This window comes from Marmota monax, unplaced genomic scaffold, assembly GCF_021218885.2.
Source record: "Marmota monax isolate L192 unplaced genomic scaffold, Marmota_monax_Labrador192_F-V1.1 WCK01_AAM20220418_F8-fsc00014, whole genome shotgun sequence".
Classification (NCBI taxonomy): domain Eukaryota; kingdom Metazoa; phylum Chordata; class Mammalia; order Rodentia; family Sciuridae; genus Marmota; species Marmota monax.
This window is the reverse complement of record NW_026695222.1, coordinates 4,959,130-4,977,310: the sequence shown is the minus strand read 5'-3', so window position 1 is coordinate 4,977,310 and position 18,181 is coordinate 4,959,130. Positions and strand designations below refer to the sequence as shown.

At 39.5% G+C, this 18,181-nt stretch overlaps 1 protein-coding gene across 3 annotated transcripts in view; it reads left to right on the top strand.

Moving 5' to 3' along the window:
- Plcb1 (phospholipase C beta 1) overlaps positions 1-18,181 on the top strand; it is a 722,370-nt gene that overhangs the window by 643,009 nt on the left and 61,180 nt on the right. The window contains exon 32 of one of the 3 annotated variants that reach the window (XM_046433108.2): positions 2,705-2,826. The exons of the other annotated variants lie outside the window; for them this stretch is intronic. Within the exon in view, the coding sequence (XP_046289064.1) occupies positions 2,705-2,803 (99 nt within the window). The 3' untranslated portion in view covers positions 2,804-2,826. The remainder of the gene's footprint in view (positions 1-2,704; positions 2,827-18,181) is intronic. 3 annotated transcript variants of the gene reach the window in all.

Genomic DNA, 18,181 nt, shown 5'->3' with positions numbered 1-18,181 from the left:
CCTTGTCTGCTTCCTGGATTTCTGTTGCCTGTTGGCCCCTAGAAGGCAACAGATTTGGAGATTAAGACAAAATTGCAGCCGGACATGGTGGCGCATGCTTGTAATCCCAGTGGCTCAGGAGGCTGAGACAAGAGGATCGTGAGTTCAAAGCCAGACTCAGTAAAGGTGAGACCCTAAGCAACTCAGTGAGACCCTGTCTCTAAATAAAATACAAACAGAGCTGGGGATGTGGCTCAGTGGTTGAGTGGCCCAGTACCTAAAAAAAAAAACAACATTGCAACTTAGAGTTACATGAATGCCATTGATTCCTCATCCCTTTCTTTACCCCATCAGCCTTTTTTCCACCTCCTTCCCTGAGGATGAGACAGTGTGGGAGCATGGCAATAGATTGTATTGCATGGAAGGCAGAGGAACATGCCTCACCTGCACAAATTGAGGATTATGTGTTGGTGGGGTTCAGAGTTTCCCCAGCAAACACTGAATTTAACATCAGGGATAGGATGAGATCAGCCTCAAATATTATTTGGCTTTCATCTTCCCACATGCCATACATGAAAGAAGTCTACACAACCACTGACTGATGGAAAACTTTGGGTTCTATTTCTACTTCTGCCTTCCCGTCAACATGCATGATGTATATGAACTTTCCTACTACTTGATTTTTTTAAATTTTGAATATATCCCTAGTGTTTTTTTTCTTTTATTGAAAATAGTCAAATGCACACACTTCAAACACTTTATAAAGCAAAAATTACAAAACTTTAATTGATGTCTGGAAACGATTACCTGATTTTACTATGGCCTTCAACATTTTAAGGGAAAGAATAGTCAAACTCCATCTAAGAGAAATATTTATCAGCAGAAAATCTGAAAGGAAAATATATTAGGTGCTTTGAAATATTTGATGAGGCAGAGTATAGAGGTCAAAGAACAGACTGTCATAAAAGGTCCAATGTGGGGCTCTTGGACTGAGAAAACATTGAAGGAAGCTTTGGTTCAAAATAGGAAAGCAGTTGCTAAGAGCTGTGCTCTTTTGCAGGTATTAAGCCTCAAGCCAAAATAGTCTAACCAACTGCTTAGAGTTCTGTTTGTACATTTTAAACAAAAAACAACTGACACAAGTGTTCTCCGTTATTGTGATCATTAATTGAATCTTTGAATTTGACAAGAATTTGTAGCTGAAACCAAGCCTCAAAAATGGGTTTTGCCCTAGGTAAACTTGCTTGTTTACGGGGAAATTTGTACTAAGTTACATCCCCAGTCCTGCTTCCTTTTTCTTTGCACCTTGTATATTACCCCTACCTCTCTAAAACAATGAAAAGTAACTCTTAGTTTGCACTGATATAATTCTCAAATTTGTTATTGGGTCTTTGTTTTAAGTGGAACCAGGAGAACTGTAAGACTCGAAAATTATTGTAAAGCAGTTAAAACATCTATATAATTCTTGAGGTACCAACCATTGTGCAACCACCTTGGCTAATGGCCACCATCAATTCTCAGTGGATTTCAAAATGGTCTACTAACAGGTCTTCCTGCTGCCCTTTGTATCCAGTCACAATCCATTCCCAGCATAACAGCCATAATAATTCTTGGAATCAGGTCACTCTTCTGTTCAAGATCCTACATGGCTTTTATGTCCCCAGAATAAAGACTGAAAGATACAATGTGATCCAACTCCCCTTTGCTGCAGTCCATTTTTCTGTCTTCATTGATCTGTTCTTTGTTGAGGTCATATTGGGATTCTTGCTCAGCCCCAATGAGCCAGCCCAATCCCATCTTGGGCTGTTGTATGGACTGTTTCCTCATCTTCCAAGTCTCTACTTGGGCAGCTCTCCCCTGTCTTGCAAGTCTTTCTCAAATCTGTCTTCTCAAAGAGACTTTCCACCATCACTCTGTATAATTGGGCAACCTTTCTGTGCCACTCTCCTATCGTGGTCTTTCTGTTCTTCTCTACTTTCTGTTTTTCATAGCACGTATCACCTTCTCCCATTAGATTATACACTTCTTCCTTAATGTCATTCAATGTCAGTCATGCCCCATAAGAGTATAAGCTCCACAAGGGGAGGGACTTTGTCTGATTTCTTCACTGATGCTTCCTGATGCCCGTGAGATCCAGACACCCCAAAATAATACTTGACAGATAGTTGATATTCAATGGAAATTTTTATTTTTGAAAATGTAAAAAGATTCATAAATTTTGCATGTCAATTCTTTCTCAGGGACCCTGCTCAGATCCCTCATTCTAATTTTAGTTTATGTGCTTTTGAAGGGAGGACCAATAAATATTCTTTGAATTTATGTAGAAAGTTAATAAGATAAACTTTACATTACAAAAGTAGAGCTCTTAAGGCTATGTTCACTGGACTTCATTGTTCCACTGAACCAAAGCCTTCAATAATTCTGCCTCATCTTTTCTTTGGTTTCTTGATGGCAGTGGGATTTTGTGGAGAATTTTTTTAAAGTGGTAGTTGTGATCATATTTGGTATCTAATCCCTGGAAAGGATGGGGAAGAACCAAGGAGAACTTCTGGTACCATGCCACACTGGAGGTGTTGGGAGAGATAATGGAGTTGTTAGGCATTACATCTTTAGCCCACAAGGCACACCAGGAGACCTCCCAGATAAATAATTTAAAACACCAGGTGACTTAGAAAGCAATTTCATTGCCAAAAAAAAATGACAGCCTCCCTTTTTTTCCACACAGGGGGAAGGTTCCTCCTCATTCTTGTCGGAAACTTGCCATGAGGATCCCTCTGTTTCCCCCAAGTTTACTTCCCCCAACCCTCCAGCTCTCAAGTGGTGACCACCGTCCTTCCTTCCAGCCAGGTAGGACTGGATGGGAGGGCTCGCTTTTGAGAGAACGTGGTGTGTGGCCATCTGGTTTCCAAACAGCATGTACTTGCTCCTTACTCTTCATCCGCCCTTCTCTATGTCCCCATGTTTTTCTTGCTCCAGTGTATGGCCACACCCATGATGGTTTCTGGTCCTTTCTTGCCTTCCTCTGGTATTTATTTCTTCATCATTGTGGTCTCTCTTCCTTATAGACCTTCCATTCTTCCATATTATCTTTGTGCTCTTTCCTCTTTTGATTTCTCAATTTGCAAAACTGGATTTCTTTTTAATCTTCATCTTTCTTGCACTCAGAATATTCTTCCTACTTTTGAAACCTTTTTTTCTTCCATTCCTGTTTCTCACTGCTCTGTTTCCCCAAAGTCCTATTATCTTAAATCTCAGATCAAATTAATTCTCAGGGAGTCTTTTCAAGACACTCCACTCGTCTCACCACACCACTCATTTTGAAAGTCTAACAAAATTTGTAATTTGCTTTATTCCCACGTGGTGTTAAGGGGGCAGCTCCTGATTTTCTGATCCTGAAGAAACAAGAGGTCTTTGAAATTGCTCACCAATGTGGATGTTTGGGCCAGGAGCTATTGATTGGAGAAAATTGCAAGCTCAAAAGTTAGAAAGGGACTTTAACTTGCCAGTGAGGTGCATCGTAATATCTATTCTTTTCCTTTCACTAATAAGGAAACTGGTCTACATCATTTCAAAGGGCATGTATTTCAGGGAGAAAAGAAGTACCCTTGTGATTACAAATAAAGCAAACATCTATAGCACAGTAGGTTATGTTTGACAATATTTGATCGTATGTTGCAAAATAGCTAGTAGAAAGGATTGGACTATTCTCAACATGAAGAAGCCACACATGTTTAAGATAATGGATATGCCAGTTACTCTGATCAGATCTTAACAATATCTTATACCTTTATTGAAATATTACGCCATCTCTTATAAATATGTACAATTATCATGTGTTTGTGAACAGTTGAAACATTTTAAAAAATTTAAATAGCGAGTTTCTATTCTTGTATATAATGAAATAGAGTTCTATAGCAAGGCTTGGAGCATTTTCATCTTCAAGCATTTATTAATCTGTGAAGTAACACAGTTTAGAAACTGTAATATCAAAGAATTAAGGAAAACAACTTTTTTACTGAGAAAGGGATATACATTCCTTCACTTCGTCTACATCAAGGTTTGAAACTCAGTGTGTTGGAAGGGTGTGCGAGTTATTTGGGCATCTTGTTTAATTGCAGACGTCTTGGTTGGGGCCTGATGGTTTGCCTTTCTAACTAACTCCCAGGATATACTACATTTCCACAGACCACATTCTGACTGGTAGGATTCTAGTACATTTTCTTTCCTGGCTTTTGCTAGCTTTAAACTGTCTTTGTGCTATTTATTTTCTTTGAAAAACATTTTTAACCTAATCACAAACTGGCCCTTTGATGTCTTTTTATTTTCTCCTGACTGTAACATAACAGAGAGGGAGAGAGAATGCCCCCTGAGAGCAAAGGCCCAGCCTGACCATGAATTCAGGCCATGTCCTCTTAACAGTGGCAATTTTGTTCATATGTGACCTTGTGATAAAGCTCACTTTGGAAGGTGGCACAGACAAGGGCCATGCAATATTGATTTCCAGTTTCTATGGGAGCCTCCAGGGAGAGAGACCTTGAAAATGCTTTTGCATTTGCATGTAGAGGATACCCTTCAAATCGTCAATGGTGAGCATCATTGGATCTTTGTTTTGGGGTTTCAAACCACAAGTAGAATATTGGATTTTCTCAGGGGATGCAAATGACAACGGACCTAAAAACATATGACTTGGGTTTTGCTTTTCAAAACAAATACATAGAGACATCAATGTTATATTTTTGTCCTTCTGCTCCCTCAGGCTTGTGATAGCCTAATCACAGCTTGTATTCCCTTCAGAATGTACACTGAGCTTCCTTTTATCAAAAATATTTATTTTTAAAAAGATACAAATATTCCCAGAATATCTGTACTTTCATAAATTTTTAATCACATTGTTAGTTTTAGTCCCTTTAGTTTCCCACATATAAAATGTGGCATAAAAATAAATCGGTTTCACACTTTCTGTTAAAAAAAAATAGATCTCATTGCTAAGAGAGAATAGAAACCTAATTATGCTATTTTATATTTGTAAAAAGAACAAAATGTTCTTTTATAGCAGCATATGAAATATAGATTTTCTACTAAGTTTAATGTTTCTGCAAACATTTTCTTTCTTGCTTACTTTTTCATTTGACATTTCCATTTATACACTAGCTGAAAAACACAGTCAATGAATTAAAAGTCCATAAAGTTATTACACATTCGCTTAAATAAACATATTTTTTCCCATGATAGAAGATTGAGCCTGAGAATACATTTCTAAAATTGTGAGTGAAACTCTTCATTGATAAAATCATACTCCTTCTTATCACCCTGGAGATTACTAGGTGAAAATGAACAGGTGAATCACACTTTTAATCCTGGTACCTTCTATTTTGAATAGCTACAAATCATTGCAGAGTGAGATTTAAAACAAACAAAAAATAATGTTTGCTCACTTTCTGTACATATGAACCTTTAGATAAAGAAAAGTAGAGTGATCAATTTCTAAAAATAGCAATGACATATCATTGGAAAATTATAAACATATGCCAAGAATATCTTAAGTGCTTCTTTGTTCTAGATTATACCTATTTCAATAGCACAAAAGAATGGAAAACACAGTTCCTAAATGTTTTAAATTAATAAAATTCAGTTTAAGGTCATAGAAGGACATGAAACATTCTTTCTGATGAAAACAAGCAAAAATGAGCATTATCAGGAACCTTCAAAGCACATTACATGTATTATCTTCTTAGTCTCACTGTTATATATTTGACTATATGAACTTTACTAAGGTCTCCTGAGAAGTACCAAACCTTGCACACACCACAGGTATTGTGCCTTTAGGTTGTTTTTTTTTTGTTTTTGTTTTTTTGTAAGCATCTGAAGGCATGGTTTTATGATCTCCATATCAGCATGTTTGACAGCACTTTCTTATTTTGATGCAGACAGGCAAGCAATATATTGTGTGTCATCTGTGCCTCAGTATACCCATCTATAAAACAGAGATACGACCAGTCTCTTTGTTAAAGGAAGAAGGTCTTTTAGTGACTAGAAGGACAGATACCATCCATATATACCAAATCAGCCTCCACAAGATTATGACCAAATCCTGCCAGGGATTTAACCCCCAAGCCAGTCACAATATCAGGAGACCTTAAACATCACAGGCAACATATTTAAGTTGATGAGAAATCCCCTGTTTTTAACAAATGTCTTTGAGAACAGCTCCCAGTGATAGGTTAACAAACAGATGTGAACATGAGATTAAAGGAATAATTCTAAAATCTGGGCTCAGGGTCTTGGGGTCATGCCCTCATGCTTTCTTTTTAAAAGCAATTTACCTACAGCTCTGCCAGGTTTAGGTAAAGAGGATATGTTGCATTCCACAGCAACCCACCTGTTATCTGCTGGAGAAATGCAGGCCCAAAATGCTTATAAGAAGAACATAAATTACCCTGAAGGGGGGACTTTTGTGGTTCTTACATAGGCCAGATCCCAGAAGTCAGGGAGGTAAGGATAATCCTCCACCAGCCATGAAATCTATAAGAACAGGTTCCAATTAGAACTGGTCACCATGGACCAAAATGACCTAGAGTTATCGTGTGCAGTGGGGACTTGTAAGTCTGATGTCATCCTGCAGTCCGTCAAAATCAATAGCTGGTCCTGGGAAGGACTCTCTGGATACTTTCCTCAACTCCTGATAAAACTGGAGGGCAGAAGGGTGCACCATCCTTCTAGTCTCTCAGAGGAACCACTCTCTTCCCTTCCTTGAGCGTGTCCCCTCTTCTGTTTTCCTATCCATTCTCATAAACTCATGCCGGCTACTTTGAGTGACATTTCTGAAATCTTTCGGTCGTGATCACAAGAATTGGTGAGAAACGGTTGCTGTGATTGCTTCAGCTCCTCAGCAGGCTCTTGCCCTATCACACAGAGACTAAATTTTACCAAACAGACTTGTGAAAGCAGGACTCACTTTTGGGACATCCACCATTGACTGCTGTATCAGTGGGAGGGAGGGAGGCAACTTTTGCTGTGCCCATCACATCCAGGGGGAGGCAATGCCAAGCAGAGGGGTTGGGGGGGCACTCCATGACCTACACAGGTAGGTCAAGAGATTTTGATTCAACCTTTCTTGCACAGGGCTATTGAAGACTCACAGCTTGTTCTCAAAAGCAGCAAGAATGAAGAAGTGCACACTCACCCCTACCTACTCCCAAATTCAGCTTTTCTTTCTCCATCTTTTCTTTTTGTTCTCATGTGCCATTTATCTTATGGCTGTAGGTACTGAGTTCAAAACAGAGACTGACTGATTTTGCTTCCCTTGAGAACTTCTTGCTTTCCTCCTCCACCCTACCCTCCTAGTGAAATCATCTCTTCCCCCAGTCCCAGATCAACATCCTTGTTAATGAAGCCTCCTTCTGAATTGAACAAGAAAGGGGTTAGGGGACACGTGGCCCTTAAGGAGAGGCCTAATTTTATTTGTTCAGCCATTGTCTTTCATTTGGATTTCATTTATTCATTCAAGGCCTATTGACTAGACCCTCGTGTTTACCCCTGAGGATACAAGGACAGCTAAAGACACATCTTGAAAGAGAAATATCTCCTTGTCTTTCCATGTAAGTCTCAGTCACAGAGCACCAAGGGGCTTCTCCAGAGCATATGACAAATGACCTTGTTCTTTTTTTTTTTTTTTTGTCTGGAGTTAGAGTAAAGGGAACTGCTTGGGGCTAAATTTTGAAAGATTTAAGCATGAAATAAGGAAGGTTTTCTGAGCCTGTAAGAATATTTACATATTTCAATACATCCCTGGGGTGGTGGTTGGTTTTTTGTTTTTTTTTTTTCCCCCTTTGAAGATCCTTAAACATGGAGACAAAGAGCCTGTCTACCAGCAGAAGGTTGTTTACAGGTGACCTTTTTAGGATCCCCTTTGAGTCTGTGAAGGATATGATTCATTAAAAGTCAGAAGTTTGACACTAAAATAATAGATAAGAGATCCAGAGAATTCAGGATGTGGGAAGACTCATTAAATAGATTTGCATAAATATCATGCTGAAAGATTTAAGGAGTCCATAGTTTAACTTATAGAACAAAGGAGCAGAGATGGCCTAGAAAAAAAATTGAAATCAATATTGTGCTTCTGAATTAACAGCTATAGATTGTTGTATTAACACCTGAGAGATGAATTCTATAGTTATATCTTAATATGTAAGTTGGTGTTCTCATTCTGGGGAAAATGACCATTGCTCATTTTAAGAGTTCTACTTGTGTGTACTTATTTCTGTGGCCTCTGGGAACTATGCACGTTTTAAGTAGCTACCATTGGTTGGATAGTGTTCATGGGTTTTTCTTTATTAATTCAAACAATAGTTATCAAATGCCTACTACAAAGAAGCATTAAACTAGGTGCTGAGAAAATAAAAAGATGCACCCTGACTCACTTCAAAGGGTCTATTATTTAATACTGTACAGAGTGGTAGAAAGAAATGGTCTGCAGTGTTGTACAATTTTCACATCCAATGTTCAATATGCAGTAGCCAACTAGCCATAAGTGTTTTTAAATTTTTATTTTATTTATTTATTTTTTTCTTTTTATGGAACTGGGTATTGAACCCGGGACACTCTCCTGCTGAGCTACATCCATAGCCCTTTTTATTTTAATACAGGGTCTCTCTAGGTTTCCCAGGCTGGCATTGAACTTGTTATTCTTATGCCTCATCCTCCAGAGTTGCCTGGATTACAGGCCAGTGACACCCTGCCAGCCATAGGTTACTACCTGCCTGAAATGTGGTCAATGCAACCAAGGAACTGAGTTTTTAATTTAATTCTTGTTTAAATTTAAATGTGAAACAGCCACAGTCTTATGCTTCACCTTAACATCTAATGTGTAAACTACCATTTTGCCAAGGATTTGCAGTGGGATAGACACTATGATCATCATTATAATAGAGCTATTTACAGGGGAGAAAGGACGGATGCACACTTAGGAAAACCGAAGAGGGCTTCACAGAGGTGGCAGCTTTTGAGCTGAGACCCACAGCCCTGAGTCAAAGTTCATCAGGCAGAGGAGTAGACAGAAAGGCATACCTCATGACATCATGAGAAAGTCCAAGATGCCAGTGTCAGGTGCATTGTTGTGGAACTTCATGTAATCTCATTGTTGCATGTTGTATGAATTGGCCCAGGCTTTCATAACAACATATCCCAGACTGAGTGGCTTCAACAGAAATTGATGTTCTGCCGGTTCTAGAGCCTAAAGGTCCAAAATCATGACTCCTGCAAGGCTGGGTTTCTAATGAGGCTTCTCTTCTAGGCCTGCAGATGGAAACTTAGCTGTGTCCTCAACTGACCTCTCTCCTGTATACCATAAGAGAAAGAGAAGGAAAACCCTAATGTCTCTCTGTCTTCATCTCCAAATATAGTCACATGGGGGTCAGGTTGTCAACATGAATTCAAGGGGACCAGTTTAACTCACAACACACATCATTCAATAAACAAATATCTTTCATCTAGGTTGATTTCCTTAGAAAAGGAAATATATGCCTCATACCCAGCTCATACAAATTAAATAGAAAACTATGATCTATTTGTCATCATGTCATGATTTTGATGGCTGCTTTTGATTTACATATTAATTAACAACATAGAGTTCTAGAATATTAACAAGTATTTTTAAAACCCTACCTAAACCAATATATCCACCTCACAAATCTCAAATGTCCTTAATTATGATCTAAGCAAATATTCATTTTCTTTTATTCTTGGAAGACAAACCAGTGATGAGCCAGGGCGTCCTGTCTTAGCTCACAAGAGTCCACTTTTAAATTTTTCTGGATTTCATGAGCCAGTTGTTAAACATAGCCATTATTAAAAATCTGAATTAATATACAAGTAAACAAATTAAATTAAAAGCAAAGGTAACGAATACTCAAAAGTCATTATGTACAATTTCATAGCTTCTATTATCGTCTGTGCTTTTGAGGTACCTTATATCTCTGCTACCTGCATGATGACTCTGTCTGAGCACCTTTCCCCAACTCCTGGCTCAAAGCCATCGCTTTGTAGTTAGATGTTAGCTATGGTGCAAGTATTTATACTGTGAAAAAAAGCAAACTCTACAAATGGGGCTTCCCACCCCCCCTCCCTTTCCTAAGAAAACCATGTGTTAAACATTTGCCTGCACACTCCTGGCACAAAAGTTCCTGTTTTCTGGCAAGGTTTTTCTCAGAACTTAGAGAATTCCTGTTGAGACTTGCTATTGTTGAAAACATTGTTTTCCATGGTCTTAAGTCTGTTTTCTGTAGTTGATAACACATTGCCACACACTGGGTAAGTTATAAAGAGAAGAGGTTTATTTTGTCTCATAGATCTGGTCCAGGTTGAGACATCCAACAGTGGCCTGCCTTCCTTTCTATCTTCCTTCCTTCCTCTCTATCTCTATCTCTGTCTCTTTATTTCATGCATGCTGGGGATTAACCCAGCTCCTCACACACTAAGCAAGTATTGAGCTACATCCCTGGACCTTTTAAACTTTTTTTTAAATATTTGAGACAGCTTCTCCCTAAGTTGCTCAAGTTGGCCTCAGCCTCCCAAGTAGCTGGAATTATAAGCTGCCCCCATGCCTGGCTAGAAAACCCATTCTCAAGAAAACTTATCCCACTAATCCATTGATTCCATAAATGGACTAATCCTTTCATGAGGTATGTCCTTAATCAGTTCCTAAACATTCCACCATGCCCAACTTCATAATATCTCATAATAGAGATTAAATGAGTTTCTGAGGGGACAAACCAGAGCACTATCGTGTAAAAACCAAACAAAACTTTCTGCTGAAATAGATGACCTTTTAAAGACTTTTTACTGTTTCTTACACCAGAGAGAGGTATAAAGTGGTACTGTCTGGATGGCCTATGAACTCTCAGGACCCATTATAAAATATTTTTGGAAACACAAAAAAGTCCCCTAAAACACAAACCTCATAGCATGAACAACATTTTTCGGACCCACTGAGCAATGTCATCCACCTGAAAATTGCCTCAACTTAACAGAGTAGCCCTCCCACTGTTAGTACTGGCTCACTGCTGAGGCGAAGGTAACACTTGGACCTTTCCTCCCTCTGAAGGTTTTTAGTAGCAACAAGTACAATAGAATATATTCTGGGATAAACAGTAGTTTTTAGATTAAATTTCATTTTTGTAGGAACCTTTTTTTTCCAGTATTTCCCTTTTATACTATCTCCAAACAAGAAGTTGCTCAGGCTTTAAAACTGAAATGCCATTTGGCAGAATTTATAGGCAGACTTTTCCTAAAACTATAATTAACTCACACTTGTAGGCTGTAATATTTGAAGCTGAGGAAGTTTCAGCAACTTGTCCGGAGGCATATGGAATTATGATTGACAGCACTCGATTTCCTGCCTTGGTCCTTCTCTTCAAGTGTATGCCATTGTACATGTGTTTTTTGATTAAGGACCTATTCGTTTATGATTTATTTTATCATCATAACATTTTATGAGGCTGTTAAGAGGATAATTATAAAAGAAAGAATTCAAGCAGAAAAGGTTAAGTAATTTAAAGTTTCCACCCTTTCTCCAAGTATAAGTTCTGTGCACAAAACATTGAGAAAATTGGATCTATATGGAATTTAAGCATAAGAATGGATAAAATCCTTGTCACATGTAGAGAAAAGGGAAGGAATCTCAGGACATAGTTCTAGATAACTCTCAACTGCCAAAGATCCAGGAAAGGCGAAAGGGGCAACATGACAAGTAAAGGGGAAAGGTGACAGAATATCAGGGGAGCCCAGAGGAAAAACAATGCAAAAAAAAAAAAAAAAAAGAGAAACATCCATAGTGTCTAAAGCTACTGTGTTAGGTAGTTTTCTGTGACTATAACAAAATACCTGAGACTGATCTATTAATAAGGGATTGAGGTTTATTTAATTCACAGGTCAGAAGGCTGGGAAGTCCAAGAATGTGGTGCCAGCATCTGCTCTGCTCCTAGTGAAGGCCTTCTTGCTACAGCATAACATGGCAAGACAGAGCCAGCTTCCCTGACAGAGCTTACTTTTATAAAGCCATTTGTGTGACAATCCATTAATCCATTAGTCTAATAATGGACCCATCCATTCAAGAAGACAGAGCTCTAATGACCCAGTCACTGCTCATATGTTCCCCTCTCCACACTGTGCATTGAGGAACAGACTTCCAACACATGAAATATGGGGGCACATTCAAACTACAACAGTCACTGGGTGGTACAAAGAGGTGTTCTTTGGCATTAGTGAAGATGACATCACTAGTGGCCTTGGTATTAATGAGGGGTCAGTGGACAGGTGGGGGTGGGAACCAGGTAAGGGTAGAATAAATAGGAGGCAGAGAAAGGGAGGTGGCTTATCCAACACACCCTATAAGTTTAGACTTGAAGGGAAGCAGAGTTCTACAAGAGTGATGGAAAAAATATAGAAAATTAAAGGGAAATGTAGTGGAGAAGAGACTAATGAGCATTTCTAATTTATAATTCAGTCTAGTTTATTATGTGGCACTAGATAATATGATTACCAAGAAAGAAAGAAGAGGGGTAATGATAGTGAACCCACCCTTGGGTAGGTTGGTAGGGATGCTTTTCCTTCTGACAAATTACTATTTAATAAAAGAACAAAAATCCGGATGAGTGTGAGGCATAAATTATCAAGAACAATAAGGATAAAGGTTCCTGTTGACACTATTTGAATGTTAGCTTGTTTGCTTTTGCTATTTAGTACATTAATGATAATCTACTCAGCATTACACGCCTTACATCATGATTATCACAAATGATATCAAAGGCCACAGGTTGCTACATGAAGAGTCTACAGACCTAACGACTGCTGCACTTGCCTTTCGGTAATTAGAATTCACTCTGCCTCGTGCAGCAGGGAAATTATTTTGCACATAATAAGCTCCTATATTTTTCTTTACACCTTAAGCAGTAGGATTTTTATTCCCAAGGATGAGTCACAGCTCTAGGAAAGGATGGGAATCCCTAAGGGAGAAGATCCTCATTTACAGAATAGAAATCTGGAAAATCAGATTGCAGGCAAGAGAGGAGGGGATTTCTCCAAATTCCTGTAGCTTCTCTTAACACAGAAGTCAGGCCTGACCAGATGGAGTTGTACTATAAACCCAAAGGTGATAGAACTCAGGCTCAATCTTAGAGAAAGAGGAAAGCTACCCCCTTCTGACCATGGGATTGTTGGAAGAAAGGGAGAGAACAGAACAGGAGGTGAGATTTTGTATGTAGTTATCTGACTTCTACTCTCTAGACTAAAATCTGGGAAAGAATGAACAGGGCTCACAACTCCCCACATCCTGTGTGTCTTGGGAGGGCAGGAAAGTCCCTGTGAGCACCAGGGATAGGAAAGGATGAGCTGAGGGGCAGGTGGGAGTCTAGGAAGACCAGCAGGCACCCTGTTGAGAGCCACAGCTGAAGGGGCCCCAGCAAACTTCCAGCTGCCAGCAAACTTCCAGCTGCCGGCTGATGATTGGCTCACAGCAGCCCCAGCAACATCTAGCTGATTGGCTCCTCTGCGGTGATGCTCATTGGGCTGTTTCCCTGCCCTTTCAGACCACGGAGCTGCTCATTGGGGGACTTTTTTGGCTCCGCCCATGTGACCCAGCCAATCGGCCTCAAGAGCAGGAGGATTGTGGGAGGTGGAGAGAAGCTTGTGTGGGAGAGAGAGGCTTGTGGAAAGCCGGTGGTGGCAGTTGAGGCTCTGAGGGTTTTTCCTGAGAGGCTGTTTTGTTTGGCATGTGTGGTTCTAAAAATAAAGTTAGTTTCTTTTGACAAGTGGCTCCTGATTGTGCCCAGCCAGACCGCGGCATTTGGTGGCCCGTACGGGGAACGAACCCGCGACCTTGGCGTTATCAGCACCAACGATTCGCTTGCTCATAAGCCAGGAGTTTTAGTAATGGCATTGCTTGTTCTGTATTCCCAAAAACTCTGGTAGCTGTTTGAATAAGCCTATCTACAAATTCAGCATAAGGTTCATTAGCTCCTTGTATTACCTTAGATAATTGACCTTGTAAACCTCCATGTCCTTGTAAAGTCTTCCATGCCTTAATTGCATCTACAGCAATTTGTGCATATACACCAGGATCATATGCAATTTGTTGCTGCTGATCCTCATAAGGTCCCTTTCCTAACAACATATCTAGATTTCTCTGAGGATAACCAGCTGCTGCATTTCGCCTAGCCGTCTCCTTGCAAAATTCCTCATTGGCAACCTTCCATAACAGGTATTGTCCTCCATTTAGCACAGCTTTACACATATTAGCCCAATCTGCTGGCGTCATGTTCAAGTTGTTAATGGATTCGACCATGCTTACAGTGAAGGGTGCTTGAGGACCATAGGTTGTTACAGCCTCTTTTAGCTGCTTCACTGTTTTGAAATTTAAAACTTGGTAAAATCGCTGCCCTCCTGCCTCAAATACAGGGCATGTTAATATTTGAGATCTTGTCTCAGGATCCCAACTATCAACTGCGGGGGTTGGGGACCTCCCAGCACATGGAGGTGGCCTTGTTAGTTGGACACTTACATCCTCTGGTGATAGAAAGGTGTTAGTAGCAGTCTCCTGTAGAGGTGGTGCTGTTGGTTGGACACTTACACCCTCTGGTGATAGAAAGGTGTTAGTAGCAGTCTCCTGTTGTAACTTTCCCCCTGATGGCTTTTTCTGTTTTACACTTTCTTTCTCTGTCTGACTAGCTTGAGAGGCCTTCTCTTTTACTTGAATCTTTTCCTCTGTCTGACTAACTTGAGAGACCTTCTCTTTTACTTGAATCATTATGTCTTCTCCTTCCTCTACCATTGTCTGAACTGAAGGCTTTGGACTAAGCAAACAAGATACGAACGTCCACAATGGCAATGTGCCAACTGGCAGAGTCCCTGGGCTTTTCTTTTCTATTCTTTTTAAATCTTCACCATGATGGTTCCATTGTGATATATTTAACCAGGCACCCTTTAGTGATGACTGGAGTCAGCTGGCCCTGACCATGGATTCAAGTAGTGAGTGACCTCTACCAGTCTCTGCCTGAGCCTCTGTCACCCTAAAATAATCACCAGTCATTTGTCCATGGAGAATTCCAGATCAGCCACTTCACAGCAGAGACCTGTGAGGATAGAGAGGGAAGCTGTGTCCATCCAGTCCTGCTGTCCCTCCTATTTGAAGACATGCTGAGTTCCATAATGGGTTTAAGTTCCATGTTGAGAAGCCATGGGAAGGAAGGACCACTATGACTGCACTTAACCCAGAGAGATTGATTTGTGCAAGAAACTTTAAAAGCAATATTGCGGGGAGTGGAATTTTGAAGCAACTAAAATTGTCTATTTCCTTGAATAGTCCGAAAGGCTAGGGCTGCTTCCCTTCCTGTCATTCTAAGTGTGGCTCCCACGCCTTCAGGGATGGGTAGCTGGGAAAGCATTTCCGCTGTGACTTCAATTACAGCCATTTCCCGGGGCAGGCAGTGCAGAGGCTGTGGTAGGCAGTGCCAGCTACTCAGAGTCAATTGAAAGGGAATTGGTTGCCTGGGAGTTTTCTAACCTGATTTCAGGTTTCCTGGACACTGTGTCCTCTCACGACCCAACACCTGCTGTGACAGATAGATGTTTGTAATGAGGTGAATAACAAGCAGCATCATGAACTTCAGGTCCCACGGGAACAAAAAGGCACAATGGCTCAGGTGAAGCCAGCCTTGTTCTTATAATTTTCTCTACCAAATTTGCATTCTCACATACAGCTTTGACCATATTTTTAGACAAAGGCTTTAAATGTATACTTTTTAGAAGAAACATTTGCTGTTTCATTGTTGAAAGGCTTGATCCTGCTGACAGACTGTCACAAACCTGGTTTTATCTTGCAGTGCTGGGGATCCACCCAGGGCATCCTGCATGCTAGTCAACAGGTCTTCTACTGAGTCACACCCCAGCCTAGATTTTTTTCTTTTTTCTTTTTTTGCTTTTTAATGACTGTTTGATGCCAAAAATCTCAGAATATCCTAATATTATCAATTCTAAAGGAGAATATTGCACCTTATACACACACACACACACACACACACACACACACATTTATATTAATAAAGGAGGCAGAGGAAATGTTAAACAGTGATAGATGTGTTAAAATTAATAAATAAAATATTCATACTAGACAAATTAAACTGGCTCTTAGCTACTTTTTCTGGTAATATTTCATTAGATTTCATACCCAGAGGTATTAATAGGCAAACACATGCCTTTTCAAAGGTCCAGTGTCAGCAAACTTTCTGTGGTTTGTACATTTTTTGTTTGCCTTGATCTGACTGCTAGAACTGTGGCTGAGCTGGAAGTTGTAGACATGTTTTTCTCTTTTTCTTTAAACTTTGTGCTGAAATATATTGTTGGATGTATCAGTCAGAACTTGATCATTTACATTTGTATAGTTCCTCAATAGATTTAAGTCTTCCTGGCAAAAGTGAAATATGACAAAAGCTATTAGGTGAGATTTTGCAAAAGCCCAAGATGAAGAATAGAATGTATGGTGTCTGTCAACTGCATCACACTTTAGTCCTTGATCAGAATTATGATGTTTTTAGAACATTTTCTATCGATTAAAGCTGATGGAGCTGGAAAACCTAGAGACTGCCATTCTAAGAACTATTTCCACATCTAGATTCCCAACCTTAGTATTATAGTACTCACTCAGTCATAAAAATAATACAATAGAAAATAAGTCTTCTCCTCTTACTTACAATTAGAGGGCAGTTGATTTAAAAGTGTTCATTCATCCATACCAAAACCTGTGGATGCTCAAGTCCCTTATATAAATTGCCATAGAGTTGTCATAGAACCTATTCTGCATATTCTAAATCATTTCCAAACTGATTATAGTGGCACATACCTGTAATCCCAGCTACTTGGGAGGATAGCTACTTCATGGCCTGCCTGCACAATTTAGCAAAATCTTGTCTCAAAATAAATTTTAAAAATTAAAAAGAAAAGGTTTAGGGAGGGCTGGGGTTGTAGCTCAGTGGTAAAGCGCTTGCCTCAATTCTCAGCACCACATATAAATAAATGCATAAAATAAGGTCTACCAACAATTAAACAAATAAAAATAAAATAAAAGGCCTAGGGATGTGGTTCAGTGGTGAAGTGCTCGCCTAGTTTGTGCAAGATTCTAGGTTTAATCCCTGTACCACAAAAATTAACTAATTAATCATCTCTAGATTAATTATAATTCCTAATGCAATGTAAATTTGATGTAAATATTAGTTATACTGTATTGTTTAGGGATGAGTGGCAAGGAAAAATCTGCACATGTTTGGTATAGATGCAGTTTTTCCCCCAAATATGTTCTATGCACAATTGATTGAATCCATAGATATGGAAGGTGTGTGTGTGTGTGTGTGTGTGTGTGTAAACATTTAAGAGGCAGGTTTCCACATTGCTTTCATAAAAATCTCTAGAGAAATCTGTGTTGTTACTTGGAAGCTTTTGTAATAAAAGTCTATTATAAAATACAGGGTTGGGAGGATGGGTACTACTGAATATCCGTGCTGTCTTTGAATTGTGTATACCACATGCATTACCTAGCTCTGCAGTTTGTTAACCCAGGATTATGAAACCAACAAGGAGATTGCCAAATGAGCACATCCCACTGGGTCTTTTCTGCACAGCTCTCTCCACACTAGCTCTCCAGGTATAATGCCCACTATTTAAAACTCAGTCACTTTGATTTCAAAGCACGAGCTTCCTTTCCCTACTGTGCAGGTGTCTGGATAATTTCTGCTCTATTACTTTATTTTTTCCAGTTTTCTTTCCTCTGTGTTCCTTCCTTTATTCATCTTTCAGCTGCTATGAATTTATACACCATTAAAAAGGGTGAGGGAAGCATATGAATTGAAAAACTGATTGTGCAACCCTGAGGGCTTTGTTCTGATTACCTTCACTGTCCAGGAGTGGCATTTTCCCAGATTTATCTTGCCTTCCTTAATAGAGGATTTTTCCACTGGACCTCTGGTAACATCTGGTGTCCAGACTACAGTGCCATGCTCCACTATTTTCATTATTCACACAGAAATGTGTTGATGGGTCATGGGCAAGCTAAATGTAAAATCATTTCAAGGTGGGATAAAAGAGCTATTGCTAACACTGGCAAACCGGATAGTTTTTTTTTTTTTTTAAGAAAATTACATAGACAAAAGAACTGCAA